The sequence below is a fragment of the Dysidea avara genome, chromosome 4, assembly GCF_963678975.1.
Source record: "Dysidea avara chromosome 4, odDysAvar1.4, whole genome shotgun sequence".
Classification (NCBI taxonomy): domain Eukaryota; kingdom Metazoa; phylum Porifera; class Demospongiae; order Dictyoceratida; family Dysideidae; genus Dysidea; species Dysidea avara.
The window spans coordinates 46,900,089-46,919,756 of NC_089275.1; the positions used below are offsets into that span (position 1 = coordinate 46,900,089).

General features: G+C 38.7%; 1 protein-coding gene across 1 annotated transcript; it reads left to right on the forward strand.

Moving 5' to 3' along the window:
• Window positions 1-165: 165 nt before the first annotated feature.
• LOC136252479 (histone deacetylase 6-like) lies at window positions 166-16,776 on the forward strand. The gene is made up of 21 exons (XM_066044912.1): window positions 166-219; window positions 268-391; window positions 462-472; window positions 522-569; window positions 2,943-3,033; window positions 3,086-3,126; window positions 4,357-4,453; window positions 5,984-6,081; window positions 6,131-6,235; window positions 6,721-6,789; window positions 6,849-6,975; window positions 9,424-9,489; window positions 9,542-9,601; window positions 9,654-9,743; window positions 9,789-9,895; window positions 11,576-11,643; window positions 11,692-11,726; window positions 12,061-12,270; window positions 12,325-12,474; window positions 16,013-16,141; window positions 16,586-16,776. Exons 2-21 carry the CDS (start codon window positions 389-391, stop codon window positions 16,652-16,654), a joined length of 1,674 nt encoding a protein of 557 aa, XP_065900984.1. The 5' UTR covers window positions 166-219; window positions 268-388; the 3' UTR covers window positions 16,655-16,776.
• The last annotated feature ends 2,892 nt before the right edge of the window (window positions 16,777-19,668 follow it).

Below are 19,668 nucleotides of genomic sequence, written 5' to 3' on the forward strand. Positions count from 1 at the left end.
GGGCACTGCAAGGAGTGTATTACATGTCCTATTTTAACAATGGTTCTCTCTCAGTAATGGTCAAAGTCAACTATTCACACTTTTTGTACTAATGGGATGACTGCTCTATTAGAGTGTTTGGCGGTTCTATATTTCGGATTTCTATGTGGATTTATAAATTCAGCGTAATTATCGTAAATAGCCATCTAATGTAAATGGGCGTTTTGCACTGTCACTCGCGTAGGTTTTACAATTACTCAGCGTTCCATAAATAACTTTGAATTACAGGTGACGCCTCGGGTGACGCTGCATCTACCGCTATAAAAGGCCGAGATAAAACCAGAACATTGTAGAATTGAAGAATAGTGACCCCTCGTATTACTCGGAGAACCACATTTAGAACCACGCAATGGTAAGTAAGCTCTTTGTCTAATGATTTTCGTGTTGATTCACCTTCCTTTCTCGCTGGATGCTGTGTTCAGGATCCCAAGCGGTAAGTGATATTTTGTTTGATATACTACAGAATCATTTTCTTCCTACAGGACTGGACTAGCCTATGATGAGAGGATGAAGGAACACGTGTGTCCCGAGTAAGGAGTTACAGTATAGTTTCTAGCCTGATATGTTGCTGCATGCTTTGTACACTTGGTTGCACATTATGTGCCTCTCACTGTTACTCCCTCACTTACCCCAGGCACTGTACTACGATCTGGACCACACAGTCAAGGTCGTTTGAAAATTTCTTGAGCGCGCTGACCTGATTTTGTATGTTTTCATTCACCCTTACTTACACAGCTTTGAGCATCCAGGAAAGACAGCTTGACCTTTGTGTAAATTCTTCATTGTTTATAGACTTGCTTTGACTGTGCACAGATCGTAGTATAGTCACTAACCTTTGGAGGGGGTTGTCACCCGAAGTCGTCACCAGGGTAGGGAATTTCGGGCTACAGCTATCCTGAGGGAAACTTCGGAGGGAACCAGCTACTAGATGGTTCGATTAGTCTTTCGCCCCTATACCCAAATTTGATGATCCATTTGCACGTCAGAATCGCTACGGGCCTCCACCAGAGTTTCCTCTGGCTTCACCCTATTCAGGCATAGTTGGTAATTTTACTAACATTATATGTTAGCAGTCTAAATGTATATTATAAAAATTGACATCTAGACTGTTTAGGATTGGGAATTTATCATGTAACTTTACAAATACCCACTGATCTTCTGGAGTAGGTGGAGCGTAACAGTCAGTCTCACATGGCCAGATATTATCTGTCTTATCTCATTGACTTACTATCATTGGTTGGCAAGATAGGGCCCAGTGAAGTAAGTTGTGCTCACGGTTAGGTACCTGGAGGGAAATGTTAGCTATGAAGCAACAATTTAGGCTTATCTGACTTTTAAAATTAATGGCTTCCATGCCATTACATATTTATGTAACTAGCCAATGAAATGCTGTAAATCCCACTGAATTATGGTGGGATTGCATTTACCAGACCCAATGTATCTCACTGACCAATGACATGGTTTGTAATTAAAATAAAATATTTAAAGTTGTAAAATAGATTTTAATTGCGTTTGTACAACCACTGGAGCTATAGAAATGGGGTAGGTAAAAACAGTGGACCCGGGAACCCATGGAAATCCATGGAACTTTTTACATATCACAGTACTAGGTACCTCTGCAAGCAGTCTTGCATGTCCAATCCACTTTTCCCCCTTCGCACGATGTTTACACCAATCAGAAATTATAAGTGCCTCTGAAAAAGTGTCTGAAGCAGACTGCATTAATTACAGGTCACTCGCTATTTTCCCAGAGTATTTGTTTGCACAATGTTTCTAAATTTTAGTAGCTAGGTGACATAATAGACTAGTATACTGATTGTGCAGCAGGCCAACAATTACCAGCTAAGCCAAGCTAAGCAAGTTCCAGCAGCTCTTCATACGTCATGATGCATTTGCACAATGTTCCTAAACTACTCTAGTAGCTAGGCGGCATAATAGACTAGTATGCTTACCGTGCAGCAGGCAGTGGCCTATAAACGCAGTCAGCTTCAGACACTTTTTAGAGACGCTTATAATTTCTAATTGGTGCAAACATCGTGCGAGACGCCTTGAGGGGAGAAAAAGTGGATTGGCCATGTAAGACTACTTGTAAAGGTACCTAGTACAAGTATAGAATACTGTGAGATGTATAAAATTCCAAGAAGAGTTGGATTTCCGTGGGTCCCCGGGTCCACTGTTTTTACCTACCCATAGAAATGTACAGAAAACAAACAACCACAGACACAAAATGTAGTTGCTTGTTGTCATGTAGAATGTAAAGGAGATATCCGAGTTTTAAAAGCAATACTGGAAACTTCATTGATTTCTATGGCCTGTGGTGTGTATCTGCGCTAAACCACTGGTGAGTTATGGGCCAGTAAATTTCAGAATGATTGCTGAAAATATGTTCTTTTAATTACAAATGACATGAATAAGCTAGTAGTCTGGCACCATGAGACTAATTCTTACTGGAGGATCAAGTGACCACTAGGTTTGGAATTTTACAGAGGGCTAAGGTTATGATTCCCTATGTGAATATTTATAGGCTTTAACTTCCTCACAGGTTCCCAGTAGGATAACTGCTGTGGCTCCTAATACCCTGGACATGTTACAGCAGGTATTCACACCGCCTACATTGGCACCCTCTGGGAGTTGGTGGTGGTAGCTACACTAAGAACATTTCACCAACGTTAATTGGGAATTAACTTTTGAGTATAATATGAAGGTGTTTTGTAAGAATTTCAGAGAATACAATAAACTTCATATGAAAGCAACAGAACATATACTAGATAGTCTGTAATTTATTTCAAGTTATCAAAATCAAGGTCTGCTTTGTATTCTCTATCAATCTTGAGAAGAGCAACTCTCAGTAGTTGACACGTTTATTTATTATTGGCTAAATTTTACTGTACTGTACATTACAGTGGAAGCCATCCAGAGTGTCCAGAGAGGGTGAGCAGTATTTGGAGTGCCTTGGAGACTGCTGGATATGTGGAACAGTGTACCAGAGTGGAGGTATATACTTGTGTTACTAATAGCAACAGTAGTCACAATAATGTTATCACAGTGTAGAGAAGCAACCACTGAAGAATTAATGATGGTGCATAAGTGAGTGTGACTAGTTTGTGGGTAGGGGCTTATTGCTGGGTGTGACTTAACTCCTGAAAGACCATTGGATTACGGTGTCTAAACAGAGGAGGTTGGACATGTGTTAAGCGCCACCTAAAATTACTGCCCTTAATGAAATAGTTTTATTTGGCATTTCACATGACCCTCAATAGTTGCAATACAGAATAAGTAACATCAGAGATAAAGTGCTTAGGGTTTTGGGTAAAAATACCGAACTACTTTTTTCTTGTGTATAACTTCATCATACTGATCATGTATGTATTAAAAAATGATGATGAAGTCTCACTGTTTTATATTGAGTTACTCCACTCTGTAATAACAGACTTTTATGTATTTTATTTTAACGGCACTTCAAGCATGTCCAACCTCCTGTGGTGTCTAGATCTCTTGTCCAAACAGCTTCATAAAACACAAGTACAGTAGGTCATGATGCTATATGATATTAACCTGCTTAATAATATCACCGTGACTGGATTGATTGTGGAAGTGGTTCTCATTTAAATAAAAAAGTAATGAAATATAGGATGTCACCTGCACTTGTAGCTGTATACTTTAATTTCTACATTAGTCATGACTATATTGTTGAATGCAACGTATATTCAATACAAGGCTGTAAATATCCTCTAGTATATAGCATCACCAACTATAGCTTGAAATGGCCTTAACTATTTCCTATCACTTGTACTTGTATTACGTTTATATTACATGATGGCACTACATTGCTTATTTCCACCAATAATGGCCAACAATTCAGTAAGTATGGGGTCAACAAACAGTAGTGTCTGATTTTCCACGTCACTTTGGGACCTAAAAATCTGGATTATGTGTTGTAGGTGTCCTCAAGTGTCCACATTAACATGTTCCAGTAATGTAATACGGACACCTTGGGACTAGCCAATAGTGTCCTATTATCAAGGTGTCCTGATTATCAAGGTGTCCTGATTATCAAGGTGTCCTGATTATCAAGGTGTCCTGATTATCAAGGTGTCCTATTATCAAGGTGTCCTGATTATCAAGGTGTCCTATTATCAAGGTGTCCTGATTATCAAGGTGTCCTGATTATCAAGGTGTCCTGATTTTCCAAGTCAGTTTATGTACTAAGGAATACTTTGGGACCTTAACTAAGTGTCTGGATTATGTCCTCAAGTGTCGACATAAACAATTGCCACTACACACAACTGTTTATGTACAGTATGTTATGTCATACAGCAATGACCTCATTGAGATGATAAAGGAAAGTGGTACTGCTTCAGAGGATCAACTGAGAGGGCTGTCAGGAAGGCACGACTCTGTTTATTTCAGTAAAGTAAATAATATTTGAGTGTTCATATTATACAGTATACAGTGGAATCTCGATTATCTTAACACCAAATCAACTGCTCAGTTAGGGTATTTTGTCAACAATTGTACTGCGTGCTTTATTAGAGTAGTTAAGCAAAGCTCTGTATATAAATGTATGGAAGTTTGATTTTACATACTATTCGATTATATGAACACCTCCCCCCCCCCCCCCAATTAGTTCAGATAATCGAGGTTCCACTGTATAATGGACTCTTGTTGCTGTCTGTTTGTTGCTGTCTGTTTGTTGCTGTTTGTTTGTTGTATAAACTCTCGTACAACTATCATGCGGCTAAACGTTTTCAAGGGACACTAAGCAATCTGACTCTTTCTGTTTTTGAGTCAGCACAATCCACTTTTTTTTCTTTGTTACAATTGAACCATATAAGTATACAGTGCTCCCTTGATTTTCTGACCTTCGATTATCTGAGCAGTTGAAATGACTGTTCTATTAGAGTATTTTGTCTAAGGTATGCTTTCTATTAGAGTAATTGAACAGGGTCCTGGATGATCCGTGATGGATTCAAAACATTTGACTTGTCTGTAGTAAGACCTACTACTCTGTCCCAGTCCAGTCACTGTAATTAGATCACCTCTCTAGAAAATTTCCAGTAAACTGCCTAAACTTATAATAAACTATGTTGGCTATCAGATCAGAGTGGGACTCACAAGACAAACAATGCCTCTAATTGCACACTAAGCTGTTGAGTAAATGGCTGTATTTTAATGACCAATATATTGACTAAACAACAGATTTTATTTGGTGCAAATACACATTATAATGAAATGGAATGATAGACACATCAGTATCCCTGATTATCAAGGTGTCCTGATTTCCAGGTCAGTTTATGTACTATAGTACGTTCGTGTTGAGCTGAATCCTCAAAAACATTTAATAACTCATGGATGCAATTACACATGATCTTGAAATTTGGCTCATTTGTAGTACTGCTTGACCCGTTAAAAATATTTCAAAATCTTGTTGTTCAAATGTTTAACATAATATTTACGACCAATCAAATTTCAATACATTTCCTATGGAGAAGCCATATAAGTACAGTGTCCATTAGAGCCCTTTCCCGAACTTGTAATGGAGCCAAACCGTACGTGTCTGTTGTTGACACCTTTGCTGTTACCAATAATCATCTGGTTGGCAGAAATGTTAACTCGGTTGAGAAAAAATCCACTTTTAATTTTTAGCTGTTTATCAGGATTCAGCTCAACGTGAACATACTATAAGGGATACTTTGGGACCTTAACTAAGTGTCTGGATAATGTAGGTGTCCTCGGGTAACAAGTTTTGGTGTGCATTATTTATAGTGTGTTTTATTAATTACGTACAGTATAACAATAGTACAGTACAACACAATTTGAGTCATTTGTATAGGATTACAAATTAGATGCTACTGTATACTTTGTGTAGATTAAGTTTTATTTGTATTGAAAGTCTACTATCAACCTGTGCTAGCAGCGTAAGGGTTGTTATTATTCCCCTCAGGGTGTGTACACGTCAGCATCAATAGCAGCAGGGTCAACGGTAGAGATGACACAGCTATTGTGTGATGGTAAACTGAAGAATGGAATTGCTGTTGTCAGGTAGTTTATATTAACTCTTGTGATCTTTACTTGTTCACCATGGTAATAGGCCCCCTGGTCACCATGCAGAGGTGGATCGTCCCCGAGGGTTCTCCTTCTTTGACACGGTTGCCATAGCAGCAAAAGCTGCATTAAAAAGAGACAACATTAACAGGTAACTCAGAGGTGTGCACATGATTTTAGAGGGGGATGTTTGCACTAACATAATTGAGAATTTCCGTTGCAAACTGAGTGACTGTTTTATGCAGTAGCACCTCATTAATAGGGCCACCTTTGGTTCCAAAATCTGTTTTTAAAACAAGGTACTTAACTACTTCAAATGGCCACTGTAGTGAGGTGGTCTTATTAGAAAGGTGGCCGCTAAGTAAGGCTCACTGTGTTATGCTTATCCTAACTGAAATCAGGGAAGAAAGGAAATGTACATAACAGTTTTATGTACAGACCAGTCTAATCACATAAAAGCTTTCTTTAGGTTGTAATTTGATATTAATTTATTTGTATGATTTGTTTAAATGTTTTCTAGGTAGAAAGCAAGTTTTACATAATCCATACTTTTGAAAACAATAATTAATGCATTTGTAAATTTTGTACCTTGTTTGTATATTCAATTTTCATTCTGATGCTGTATTCTGTTGCTAGGATACTGATAGTTGACTGGGATGTTCACCATGGCAACGGGATACAACATTTCTTTTATGATGACCCAAGGTAGGAGATTGCATGATTTAGCTGCATGGATGGATGGATCGCATGATCTATTCCATTAGTGTGTTATACTGCTCTCTCCATCGCTATGACGACCGTACCTTCTATCCTGGATCTACTGATGCTAATTGTGATATGGTGGGCAATAATAAGGGAACTGGTTATAACATGAACATTGCATGGAACTGGGTTAGTACTTCTACATGTAGTATTTGTGATAGTTTTGTAAGGGGGTGTAGCTGTATTGTATATTAGGAATCATAAAGGTTTACATTTTTCCACCAACAATATGTTTTTCTGTTCACGACAGCTTGGCAGTGTCGGTTAGGTATAATCAATCCCAATACGTTGTCAAAGTTTAACTCAAAATGTTTTAATGCTACAGGCTTGATTTCTTCACTGTTCGACGTCACTTAGATAGTCTCGTATGGCCATACCACTTTTTTTCTTTTGTGTTTGGGTAGGGAAATAAAAACAGTCTGGCAATGTGAGACTATCACTTAGACCTAAGACATGCCTTATCACTGACCACAGCACCTACATGTACAACGCATGCATCATGGACTTGCCACTAGTACTACTATTGATTTGTGGGTAGTACAGTGTGTTAAACATAGTTTTGTATAATGAAATTGGAATATTCTGCTGTAATTTTTGTTCCATTCTTCCTTCATTTATAACGAATGCAAATGTGTTCTCATTCCATTCATTGTATTTGATCTGTACTGTATAATGAAAAACCATAGTTGAAAACAAAGTGAAATGGCTGTGTTGTTTCTTGTTTGTCAGTGATTGATTGTTGGGGGTGTACACTGAGACACAATGTTCGGTGGTATTGAAATTTACATACACAGTATTAGTGACAGGAAATTATCACAGTGTATCAGTAAATAGTTAGCTTGTTATAGTGGCCATTGCATCATTCTTGGGTATAATATGAAGTGGTATATGCATCAAAGAATATAATTCAGTACAAGTAGGTAGGTGCTTGTAATGTGGCAACCTCAGTGTTTGTTTAGGGTGTAATTAGGACATGACTAAAACATGGAACAGACTAGGAAAATGTACTTGCAAACGGACTGGAAGGAACTTCTCTGAAAAAAATGTTTGTTTTTTTTTGCTATAGAAACTTGCTATATTGATGCTACAAAGAATATAACATGTAACAACAGCCTTAAGCCACCATTAAACCCTGGGATAATTTACAAAGCGCCAGTCTGCCAGTGTGAGCGCCTGTGACAGCGAAGTTGTCGGTTAGTGTTGTAAACAAGTTTAAGCAAACGAAATAACACAGACTGTATTTGTAGTAGCCAGTGCCTTGCCAGCTGATTAAATACAACGTGGTGCCCACCACGAAGCCAACCTGTCACCTGTAAAACTGAGGATCAGCTGTCAAACTACTTGCAGCCATTAACCAGACCATGCATGAAATCCAAGTAACAGTGTCTTAACAGACTTAAATGTTTACACATGTGAAACGGAAAGTGTGCTTTTAATTAAACACAAAATGAACTTAATTTCAGACTATCTTTAAGCACAGGGGTTAATATCGGCTTGAGCACACTTCCAACATCGTGTTCAACGGTTTGTTTCAGGTTGTTGTTGTGTGTTATATTAATCTAGCAGCTATACAGTGAATTTCTGTGGCCAAGAAATGTTTCAGGCAAGTTCTTTCCAGTCCGTTTGCTAGTCCATTTTTCCGTGTCTGAGTAATTAAAGATCAAAGGCTGGATTGAAACAGATATGCGTCTGTCTCTGGGAAAACCGGTCTTATTGCCCATTTGAAATTATCGAGAAATGTTGGTTTTAAATATTCAGAGTGTTGTAGCTGGCCAATGGTGGTAGCTACGCGTATCATTTATCGTATCGTACATTTTACAACAATTTATTACCTTCCAGATCATCCACTGAAGAAGTAGTCAACAGCTAAGTTTCCCACCATTTTAGATAGTTTTTAAACCGAAGTTGGCTGTATCAGACATAGACGAATTTACTTACTTACATGTAATCTTAATTATTGTAATTTTTAGTTTAATAGAATGTATGCATGTGATTGTACCTTTTCGGGGTTTTTTGGGCAAACCAGCTGAGCTGACTGCCCGGTATATAATCAATCAGGCGAGCTCCAAAAGGGTGGGAGGTGGGAGACCTGGAAGGCAGGAAAGATGCTGTTTAAAAATTGAAGAGGAACATTTTGGGATGAAGTAGGCCAAGCTATGGACCATTCTGGGCTCAAAACTGGCTAAAATGAAAGGAAATATACAGCACAGGTCATTGTCCAATCCCATGGAGCTGTACAGCCACACACAGCCATCTCCTAGTTGGCCAGAGCTCCATCAAGACCCCAGACCACTCGTACGGCTCGCTACTGTGTTTGAAAAAAGCAGCTAGCAAAAACAGACCACTTTACTCTAGTCGACTGTGACAGTGAAATTTGATAGTGCATTCATAAAGCTTTGTGTTTGTGTGAAAAATCAAACTTCCTGTCTTGGGCGATAAGACAGGTTTTCGCAGATCCAGTCACATATACTGGCTGTCATGGTATCATATGATAACTGGTTATGTTAATTTATCACGATAATAAATTGCAGAGATTTGCATGGATTTACTAGTTATGAATTATATTTTCTCCCTCAGGCTACAATGGGTGATGGTGACTACCTGACTGCATTCCATCAGCTGCTGATCCCTGTGGCATATGAGGTCAGCAATTTAATCTGGTTATAAGCCATCCCTGTTAATCCAGTACCTCTAGTTTGACCCTGACCTTGTGTTAGTGGCATGTGGACTGGATGCTGCTAGGGGAGATCCCCTAGTAAGTGCTACCATAACAATATGATGTGCAGTAATAGAAATTTCACCCTCAGGGCAGATATAACATCACTCCAGAGGGGTATGCTCACATGACCCATCAGTTGTGTGGACTGGCAGAGGGGAGGATGGTGGTGGCACTGGAGGTGACATAATATTGTGTAATATGACATCATGTGGGTGTGTCATAGGGTGGGTACAACCTGACGTCAATTAGTCAGTCGATGGTTGCTATCTGTAGTGTACTACTTGGTCACACCCCTCCACGATTGAAGGGTGGAGTGATACCTAATGACAAGTAAGGATATGGTATTCTTGTAGTAAATGTGTCACTGAATGGACATTTTGTGGAATTACGGCTTGTTGAAAAGCTTCGCATAAGATAAATGTGTTACATTAGAAAACAGCAAAGCTTTCTACCACAGAATCTTCTAATATACAGAATTCTTTGGGAAATTTTTTTTGCCAAACTAAATCATTTTACACAAAAATTAGTATTCCAGAGTTTCAGCCTACCATAGTCACTTCTAGAGGGTCAGAAATTTTTGTAACACTATTACTTTCAAGTTAGCTTTTGGTTACAGTATGTATTAGAGTCGATGTGTAGTTTTATAATTTTACAATTTAAATTTAAAAATGAAGTAGGGTTCCAGTAGTGAAGCAAGAGATGATGGAAACTATTGCAACATGGCTATGGTACCGCTCAAATGTACTGTAACATAGTCTCACAATAGTGCGAGCAATTAAAAAAAAAGAGCATTTGAGATGAATACACCCGAGCAAAGCGGGTGCCACGCCCTTTAATTAACTTGTTTTTAATTGCTCACATTTGCACAAGATAAAGTTACATTTGAGTGGTACTGTATGTGGGAAAATCCCTTGTTACAACCATCTGTTCAATAGGACTTTCCCACATAGCTAAGTTGTAATAACTACCATCACTTGTTCACTATCTATTATTGCTGGAGCCCTACCTCATTTTTAATTGTACTAGTTGTTAAAGTTTTTTGTTATATTATGTATGTTATACTGGTACATGTTGTGACTGCTTTATTAGGGTGTTTGCTTGTCTTGAATGGGACGTGGTTTACCATTTTCTATTGCAAAACCGCAGCTGATTGCAACTAGATCATTACGGGATGTGGTCATGGAGTGCTAAGTATGAGGCATGTGTTCTGATCGAGGGGTGTGGTCATAGTTTTATACTCAGTTTTATAAGTGCAGCTACACGTATCTACAGTCGCTTAAGCACTTCAAATAGTTTTGTGGTATCTAAATATGCTCCTCTTCGGAAACTGTCAATTAACTCCTTGGTATGCTTTTCTTGTGACAAGCTTGTGATTGAAAATCAAAGGAAAGGCAAAGTGCAGGAGGCAGATACTCGTTGGAACCAGAAAAGGCACATACCACCAGTGAGTTTGTTATTGTGGCATGAAATGGCGGCTGTGCGCTGCTTTGTTTGGCCTCCAGCCTTGCAATTGTGGTCAATGCTGTGTGGATTTTTGACATTTTTTCAATGCAATATCCAGTCATTTGTGTGTGTTTTCTTGTTTTAACGGAATTTGAAGTTACTGCAGATGCACTAAGGTTATTTCATAAAAGTAATGTTCACCATGTATCATGTTTCTATGGTGGTTTTTACTGGCAGTGTTTTGGGTGGTGCCTGTCACTTTAGGAGAGAAACCAGTACTACTGTATTGTTTAATACTCAAGCAATGATTTAATCATCCCTACAATACAAGCTTCTCTGTATTTTAACTCTCACGTGTATTTAGCTAAAAACTTAATGTGTGTTGGTTTTGCTACTGTAATTCCACAATATAAAGTAGTGTCACTGAATTACATTCATTCAATCCTAAAAATGTTCTCAGACATTTTTGATGCTCTATGTCTAGTATTTGAAGATATTGTTTCTAGTGTGTTCTCAACTATTGGTATATATCTATACAGACTTACAGTAACCATCTCCCCTACACAGGGCCCTACAGTGTATATCATCTACTGCAGGGGCTCTTGCCCCCTACTGGAAGTGCCTCAGGCATCATCGTAAGTGATCATGTGATCTTGTGACATTTCATCAACATTATACTACAGTGGACAGTGATGCCACACCCATTGCTGGAGGCGGGGTGAGTTGGTTTATGTGTGGTTGGATTTTTATTGTTGACTGTTCTATTAGAGTATATTGATATAAATTTTTAACTAGCAAAACCCAACTGCCGTAGTGCTTGCCAGGAGCACCAGGGTTGTCCAAGTTTGCCTGCAAAATCCACTGGAGTCTTATTGTACCATGGTACAGGATGGACAGTACTATGGAATTCCCAGTCCTTCCCTTATGTACTACAGTTCCTGTGTACAGGCCTCACATGTATTTAGTTTTGTGGCTAACTTAAGTACATGTCTTACTCACTACTAATATTGAAATATTTGAGCATTATTTATAGTGTGGTTGTTTAATTGTAGCCAATCAGTGTCAAACAGCCTGAGCCCCTCCCTAAAGCTAATGCAGAACAGTCCAAACCACAAGCTACTGCAGAGCAATCCAAGCCACAAGATGATGCAGAAGCACAAGCTGGTTCAGACCAGCCCCTCCCACAAGCTAGTGCAAAGCAGCCATCCACCAGGAAGGATGATGTCTCTGAACTACTAGAACAACTAGAACTCAGTGGACATGTGAGCACAGTGTAGATCATGTGATCCAGTGATGACATACACATGCACACACAGACAAGAGTGTTTGCAGTTCAACCATTATCAACTTGTCCTCATTTGGAGGAAGTGCAGCCACTCCCCCCAGGAGGAACACTGGATGCCAAACAACCTTGTGTCACTTGTGGAGATTCCAGTGAGAACTGGATATGTCTAGTGTGTTATCAGGTAAGAGCAGTAGTGATTCTAGACCTGACCTACAGGAGGGTTCCAGGTAGGACACAACATGACTGTTGTATGACTGTAATATAAGGGGTTGGGGGGGGCAGGGTTTTTTTGCAATTTGAAGGCTTAAAAACAGCCTAAAATTTATGCTGAAAACATGAATAATGACAATACCAATCTATACTGTAACTTTTCCCAAAGATTTTTCAAAACTTATTTTTCAGTAGGGAGGGCCATGTCCCACTTAGAATTGCTTATGAATAAGTGACTTCAAGCATTGTGACAGATGTATGGTTTCTGTGATGGATTGTATGAATTCCTGTTTGGCTTTTGTGTGAGTATTCTGTTCATTGTTTGGTGAATTTTCTGACATTCTCTTCAGTAGAAGTTAGTACCTAAAAGGTGCCTGCCAGGGTGCTTCCACTAAAGAAGCATTCTCCATGACTTTACTAAAGAGTCTTCGTGTATCTAAAGTTTAATATAAGAAACCTCTTTCAGAAGAGCCAATACTAAATGTTGCCAAAATGTAATTGTTTTGGTCTGCCTGCCAACCTGGCCACAGTTACAAGACTAGAGGCTATATTGTATACCATTTCACTACTCACCTGTGGCCGTGTGGCGTGTGCTTTTCAGGATTATATGAGTGTACATGTGGCTTACCATTGTCTTGCCTTTCATCTTCACTTCTACCAAGAGTATATAATGGGGAGGAAGGGAGAGTATCAAACTGCGCTATAGGCTGTGAAAAATGAGCCCGTAAAGTAACTCGCACACCTTCGTTTCTTCTCGTAAACCTGACCGCTGTTAATTAACACCTTAAATGTTTTAAAGGGTGGTCCGTATGGAATTGCAACGGCTGAAATTCCATCTAGATGTGTCACTTTAACTAGTAGAACTGTCGAGGCGAGGCATGGGATGGTGACCATAATGAAATCTCTACCATGATGAAATATCAAAATCTCGACCTCACTCGACCATGATGAAACCTCAGTGTTTGTTCTCCAGGTTAGCTGCTTCTGTCTTTCTCTTTGTATGGTGATTTCCTCTACGTAATGTACTATACTTTTCTCGAGTACACCGTTCTTTCAGTAGTCACATGTACAAAGTGTGCCCACTGCGCTTATAATTAGTCACCAATCAACACAAATCACTGAGTCATTTGAACGATGCATTAGGACTTTACGGGCTCATTTTTCACAGCATATAGGGTGGTTCGACACTCTCCCTCCACATTATATTATACTCTTGCTTCTACTAATCATCATCTTCATACATACTGTATCTTGGAATTAATTTTCTGTATTAATACTGTCCTTAGAGGAGTGTATTTAGATGACACAAAATTATTTAAAGCTGTAAAAGGGAGTCACAACTGAGCTTATGATGAGATTGGTTTGCTACAAAAAAACAGGGCAAGACAGCCATGCCCCTAAATCATCTAGCTGAACTTACGACAATTTCAGAAAACATCATACAGTTACCATGCCCCTTAATGATTCATACATAACAATTGGTGTTGTTGTAGATAACAAGGCACGACCATCATAACTACTTACCAGTGATCATGCAGCCGAGGCAATCCATAGGGGTGTTCCACTAGGAGGCCTAGCCAGCCTTATAGTCTATATAGCTAGCTAGATGTGATAATTATGTAAAATTCACTCCTAATTACATCTACGTACCACTTGCAGAAAGTTTTGAAGCCTTAACAAAGTAGTTACAATAGTTATAAGATAATCAATACATAGATAATTATTTTAGAGGTGCTTAATATGCTTGAGGTCCTGGGGTAATTGCTTCCACACTCAAACCAGTTTGTAACGAATGCTGATAATTTCAGTAATTTCACATTCTTTAGCCATAAGAGCTCTTCCCTTAAAGGGTGCACTTCGGATCCACTCCTGTGTAGTGGTGAGATTGAGATACTCTAATAAAATAGTCACCCTAATACAACAGCAAAGTGTGATATTACAAGGTCAAGTGAACACTAAATGACCCATACACCTCATGGCTTCTGCTCCAATTTTTTTCAGCACTAGTTCAGTATTGTGGCTATTACACTTCAACCTTGAAGTGATTGGCCCACTGGTGGAGCAGTAGATGTCTGAGTTGGCTCAAAGTATAACAGTTTTTGAAAACCCCATCAGCCAGTAACATGTGTATAGTGTAGCAGCAAGATATGGTATAACTTTAAAATTTAAAACTACCATATTAAGGGAAACTTTGGTGGGGGGAAAAAGTTGGCAAATTTTGTGATTTGCTACAACTTTGCCAAAGTTTAATCTGCCAACACCTCACATTAGCATCTTAATAACTAAACATTGAGATTAGATTTGCCATAGTTTATTTCGCCAAGTGCAATTTAGCTTGTTATTCACCAAAGTTTAGCCCCGCCAAACTTTCCCTCTATGTGGTAACTATGGTGTGTTTGTGGCTGTCCTATACACCAGAACTTTAAACTTTTATCTCTAAACACTTTGTTAGACAAGTGAGTTATGAGGCTTCAAAATATACTCTAATTGTAGTGCAGGCGATTCAGGTGCACAAAATGTTTACAACATTAAAATATGCTTTTCCAGTACAAAACTATTGGAGGTGAACACATAGTCACCTCTTTGATATTACCGTATTTGATAGGTGAACTAACTATAGTATAATTAAGTAAGGATCCAAGTTAAAACAAGATCTGTGACTATCTCAGAAAACACTTGCCTAGTTCGCACAAGCATACTTTTTTAAATAAAACAATTTTTTAATTATGCACTCTTCAAAGAAAAAAAGTGCACAGGTTTTAATCAAGCCGAACGAAAGTCTCAAATCCATTAAACCTATTATACCATCTTGTTTGCTTGCTCATGAATATCTTGTTTTTGTGTGTGTGTGTGTCATGTACATGCACGTGCACGTAACCAAAATTTTATTTAAAACACCTTCATACTTTTACGTGCAAGTGAATAGTGAATACTGGGGTAATTGTCTTAGTCAATTTGCCAATTCATGGTGAGTATGTTCCCAATTCCATAGACCAATGTGAATAAAAGTTATGGCCAATTATTCGGCGGTGGTACTACACCAAAACTATATAAAAAATCCATCCCTGCTTTGATAACATGACAATGTAGAGATTGTTGCATAGCTACATAATATTATGTTGTAATGCCACATGTCTAGTTAGCTTGCTTCACTACTTTATAATTAACACTTAGATCCCTACTTCATTTTTAAAATTATACTATTCAGTTTGTACAGTACCAGTCAAACACAACGCCGTTTTGTTACGAGTGCAAGCAATGAAAAACTTGCTAATTAAAGGGCGTGGCACCTATTTTGCTTGTGGGCAATTCATTCCGTTTTCTTTGGGATGAATACTCACAAATGAAATGGATGCCACACCGTTTAACTAGCTAGTTTTTAATCACTTGCACTCTTGCAAAACGACGTTACATTTGAGTGGTACCTATAGTTTTAACCTCAAGGTGTCCATCATTGTACAGGGAAGCCTCACCAGTAGGTAATCACTAGGTCACATGATCCCTTACAGGTGTTCTGTGGTCGCTATGTCAACAAACACATGGTGGATCACACTAGAGAGACCAACCACTCAATGGTGTTGTCCTTCTCTGATCTGTCAGTGTGGTGCTACCCCTGTGATAGTTATGTGCATAATAGGGTAAGTGTGTGTGTGTGTGTGTGTGTGTCTGTGTGTGTGTAGTGTAGTGTGTGTGTAGTGTGTGTGTGTGTAGTGTGTAGTGTAGTGTGTGTAGTGTGTGTGTGTGTGTGTGTAGTGTAGTGTAGTGTGTAGTGTGTGTGTAGTGTAGTGTGTGTGTAGTGTAGTGTGTGTGTAGTGTAGTGTAGTGTGTAGTGTGTGTGTAGTGTAGTGTAGTGTGTGTGTAGTGTAGTGTGTGTGTGTAGTGTAGTGTGTGTAGTGTAGTGTAGTGTGTGTGTGTGTGTGTAGTGTAGTGTGTGTAGTGTGTGTGTGTGTGTAGTGTAGTGTGTGTGTAGTGTAGTGTGTGTGTGTGTAGTGTGTGTGTGTGTAGTGTAGTGTAGTGTGTGTGTGTGTAGTGGGTGTGTGTGTAGTGTGCGTTATGTCATGCTACTGTGCAAACATCTACAGGTGTTGTTTCCTGCCATTGATTCTGCTCACACCAGCAAGTTTGGTCATCATGCCACCTTGTCATCATAGAGACAGTAACCAAATTTTGTATAGCGTGTAAGATTTGTATATTGTTTGTAACTATTACTATACTTGTAAACTTTTGTAATCTTTGCAAATATTACCTTCACATTATGATCTGTTTCAAAGAACATGTATTATACTGTTTCTCAAACTTTTCTGGGAGAAGGGAACTAATCTTACTTGATAAAATTCTTTATAACCCCTGATAAAATTCTTTATAACCCCTGGCCTGATAATCAAGCTGCAATTAGTGCCAACATTATGCAGCTTCCATATTAGTCACCAATAGCTATGAGACAATTAATGTTATGTTATTACGCAGCCAGCAAGTCATCTATGATACACAATTTGGTAAGATGGCTAGTTTAAACTAGTGCTATAAAAATATTTATTTACAAATGGAGTACGGTATCAGCAATAAAAAGTAGTGAAACAAGAGATGATGGTAGCTATGTGGGAAAATCCCTAGCTCTTTTAATATGGAAGAATCCCTACTCAGCATATACAAAGCACAGAAGGTAGACATTTGTTAGAACTACAAAAGACACATCTCACAGGTGAGTTTGTTGCTGTGGCGTAAAATGGGGGAAGTCCAAACACTTTGGACTACTACAAAGCTTATGATAACGTCCAGACACTGGACAAAATCCAGTAAAATTGCATAGATGTCTGACCATAATGCAATTTGTCTGGACACAGTGTCCCATCAAAGCATAAGGGGAAGGAGCCTAAGGGCTGAGCTGGCATGTTATCAACATTACAGTCACTTGGTTGCCAGGAGATAGTATACCGTATATGACCGTATAGAAGCCCGGGCGTTTATTTCCTATAAACCATTTCTGACCCGGCGTTTAAACGAGACCGGCGTTAATTTGGACCCGGGCGTTTATTTCTTACTAGCCACTCGTTGAGAATGATAGGTGCCAGTACAAGTACCTACGAAATACGAAATCCATAGCCCATCACGTACATAAACCCATTTGGACTCCTCTGCTGGGTGAAACATTGGAAGTCTGGCGGAAAGATGACAATAACCACGATAAATACGCTATGGCCATCACCAGAAGAGAAGGCATAGACAAGACATCATAAGACTGGTGACGAGACATCACTGCATAGTTAGCAGCTGACACGAGTTTAGAACCCCTTTCCGAGCCCCTTTCGGTGCATATCATTAGCACCCCGGCGTTTAAATGAGCCCCGGCGTTTATTATGACAGTCCACTAGCTGTACCCGGTGTATATTTGAGCCCCTGCGTGTATTTGAGCCCGGCTTTAATACGGTCATATACGGTACATTCTTACAACCCAAGGGAGTGACCACAAATGTACCATTGCCAACCCTCTGGTGTACTGTAACCATATAACAGCTGCAGTAAGGCATGTGACATCTTACCACTATAATGTTCATTTGCTATGCTACAGTGGACATATTGGGCATTCATCTTCTACATGTCCAGTCAATTTAGGCAATTGTCTGGCCATTTTGGTTTGCCAGGACATTATATTGTGGCAGGACAACAGAGAATTCTTATCATAAGCTCTGTACTGGACTGGTGCCTTTTGGGTTTTGATTGCATTTTTTATGCTCCGCTTAGGCATCTATGGCTGTTACACTTTCTTCAATACACTTGCTTTAGTCATAGCTGCTTGAGTGTGACATGTTGTATTAGCTTTGGTAATTGCGATATATTATTAGTTTTAATTTCCCTATTGAAATTTCATGAGAAATGCCTCCTTGGTTGGTGCCTTCTCCACCAAATCATTCCATTTGCAGATAAGAGTTACACATAATGTATGACAATACTAACTAAGCCAACGTGTACATAAACAAAGTAGTGACGTATGTCATTTCAATATCTGGTCCCCTGAAAATTACTACACTGCATGTGTGTTCGTGCAGTTAATCCAGAATATCTCTCTTCAATACTGATGGGGATCAAACATGCACATTTACTATCAATATACACATTCAACTTTGAAATGGAGGATGTTATATATGCAAGTAGTCTGCAATAGGATTCTTCAGTGAGCAAGTAGGCATTTCTGAGGGATACGTTTTCACACAAACACAACCCTGTATATATACAAAAATAATGAAATTAAAAACCAAGAAACACCATTCCAGTAGTCTTGAGTCCCCTGAGATCACTCACCTCATTATATGCACACAAAACATTGTTTGTTCAATGTTTTTGCAAATGGTACTACAGTATAGAGCGGGACATTGGAAACAGTGGAAATTGAAAACTGAAACTGAAAAACTAAAATTTGTCAAACCTTCATATTAACAGGTACCTCTTAACAAAGACCACCTCTATAATAAGACCGCTTCTAAAATAAGACCACCTCATTATAGTAGTTATGTCAAGTAGGTCCAAAAATATAGCTAAGGTGTACTCATAATGTAATAAAGTATCAATCAATCAGACAGTACTTAAAAGTTGAAATGACAGCTGCAGGGCTGTACAAAAGGATATATCTTATCATGCCAAGACCTAAAGTCCATGGTCTTGTCACAAATGAAAATGGAGCAATTGCATGCACAATTGAATTTGATAATGGATTTCTCATGAATATTATTGTGCATGATTTAGGAGTTGCATAGTTACAAAATCAACATTAATGATTCTTGACTTTGTGTCTTAATAATTGTTAGGCACATGTAATAAGCATCCTCGAAGATTTAAAAACCTGAGGTGACATCAGTAATTACCGAGGCGCAGGTAATTATTGACAGGTTTTTATAATCCTCGAAGACACCTATCACGAGTGTTTAACTATTACCAAGACACAAAGTCCAAGATCATTAATTTAACTATGCAACTCTTAAATCATGCACAATTCATGAGAAATCCATTATCAAATCCAGTATCAGCAGAGTAATTGTGCATGCAATTACCCCATTTTCATTGTGACATGACCATGGACTTTAGGTCTTGGTATGGTAAGATGGTATATCCTTATGTACAACCCTGCAGCTGTCGTTTTAACTTTTAAGTATTGTCTGATTGATTGATA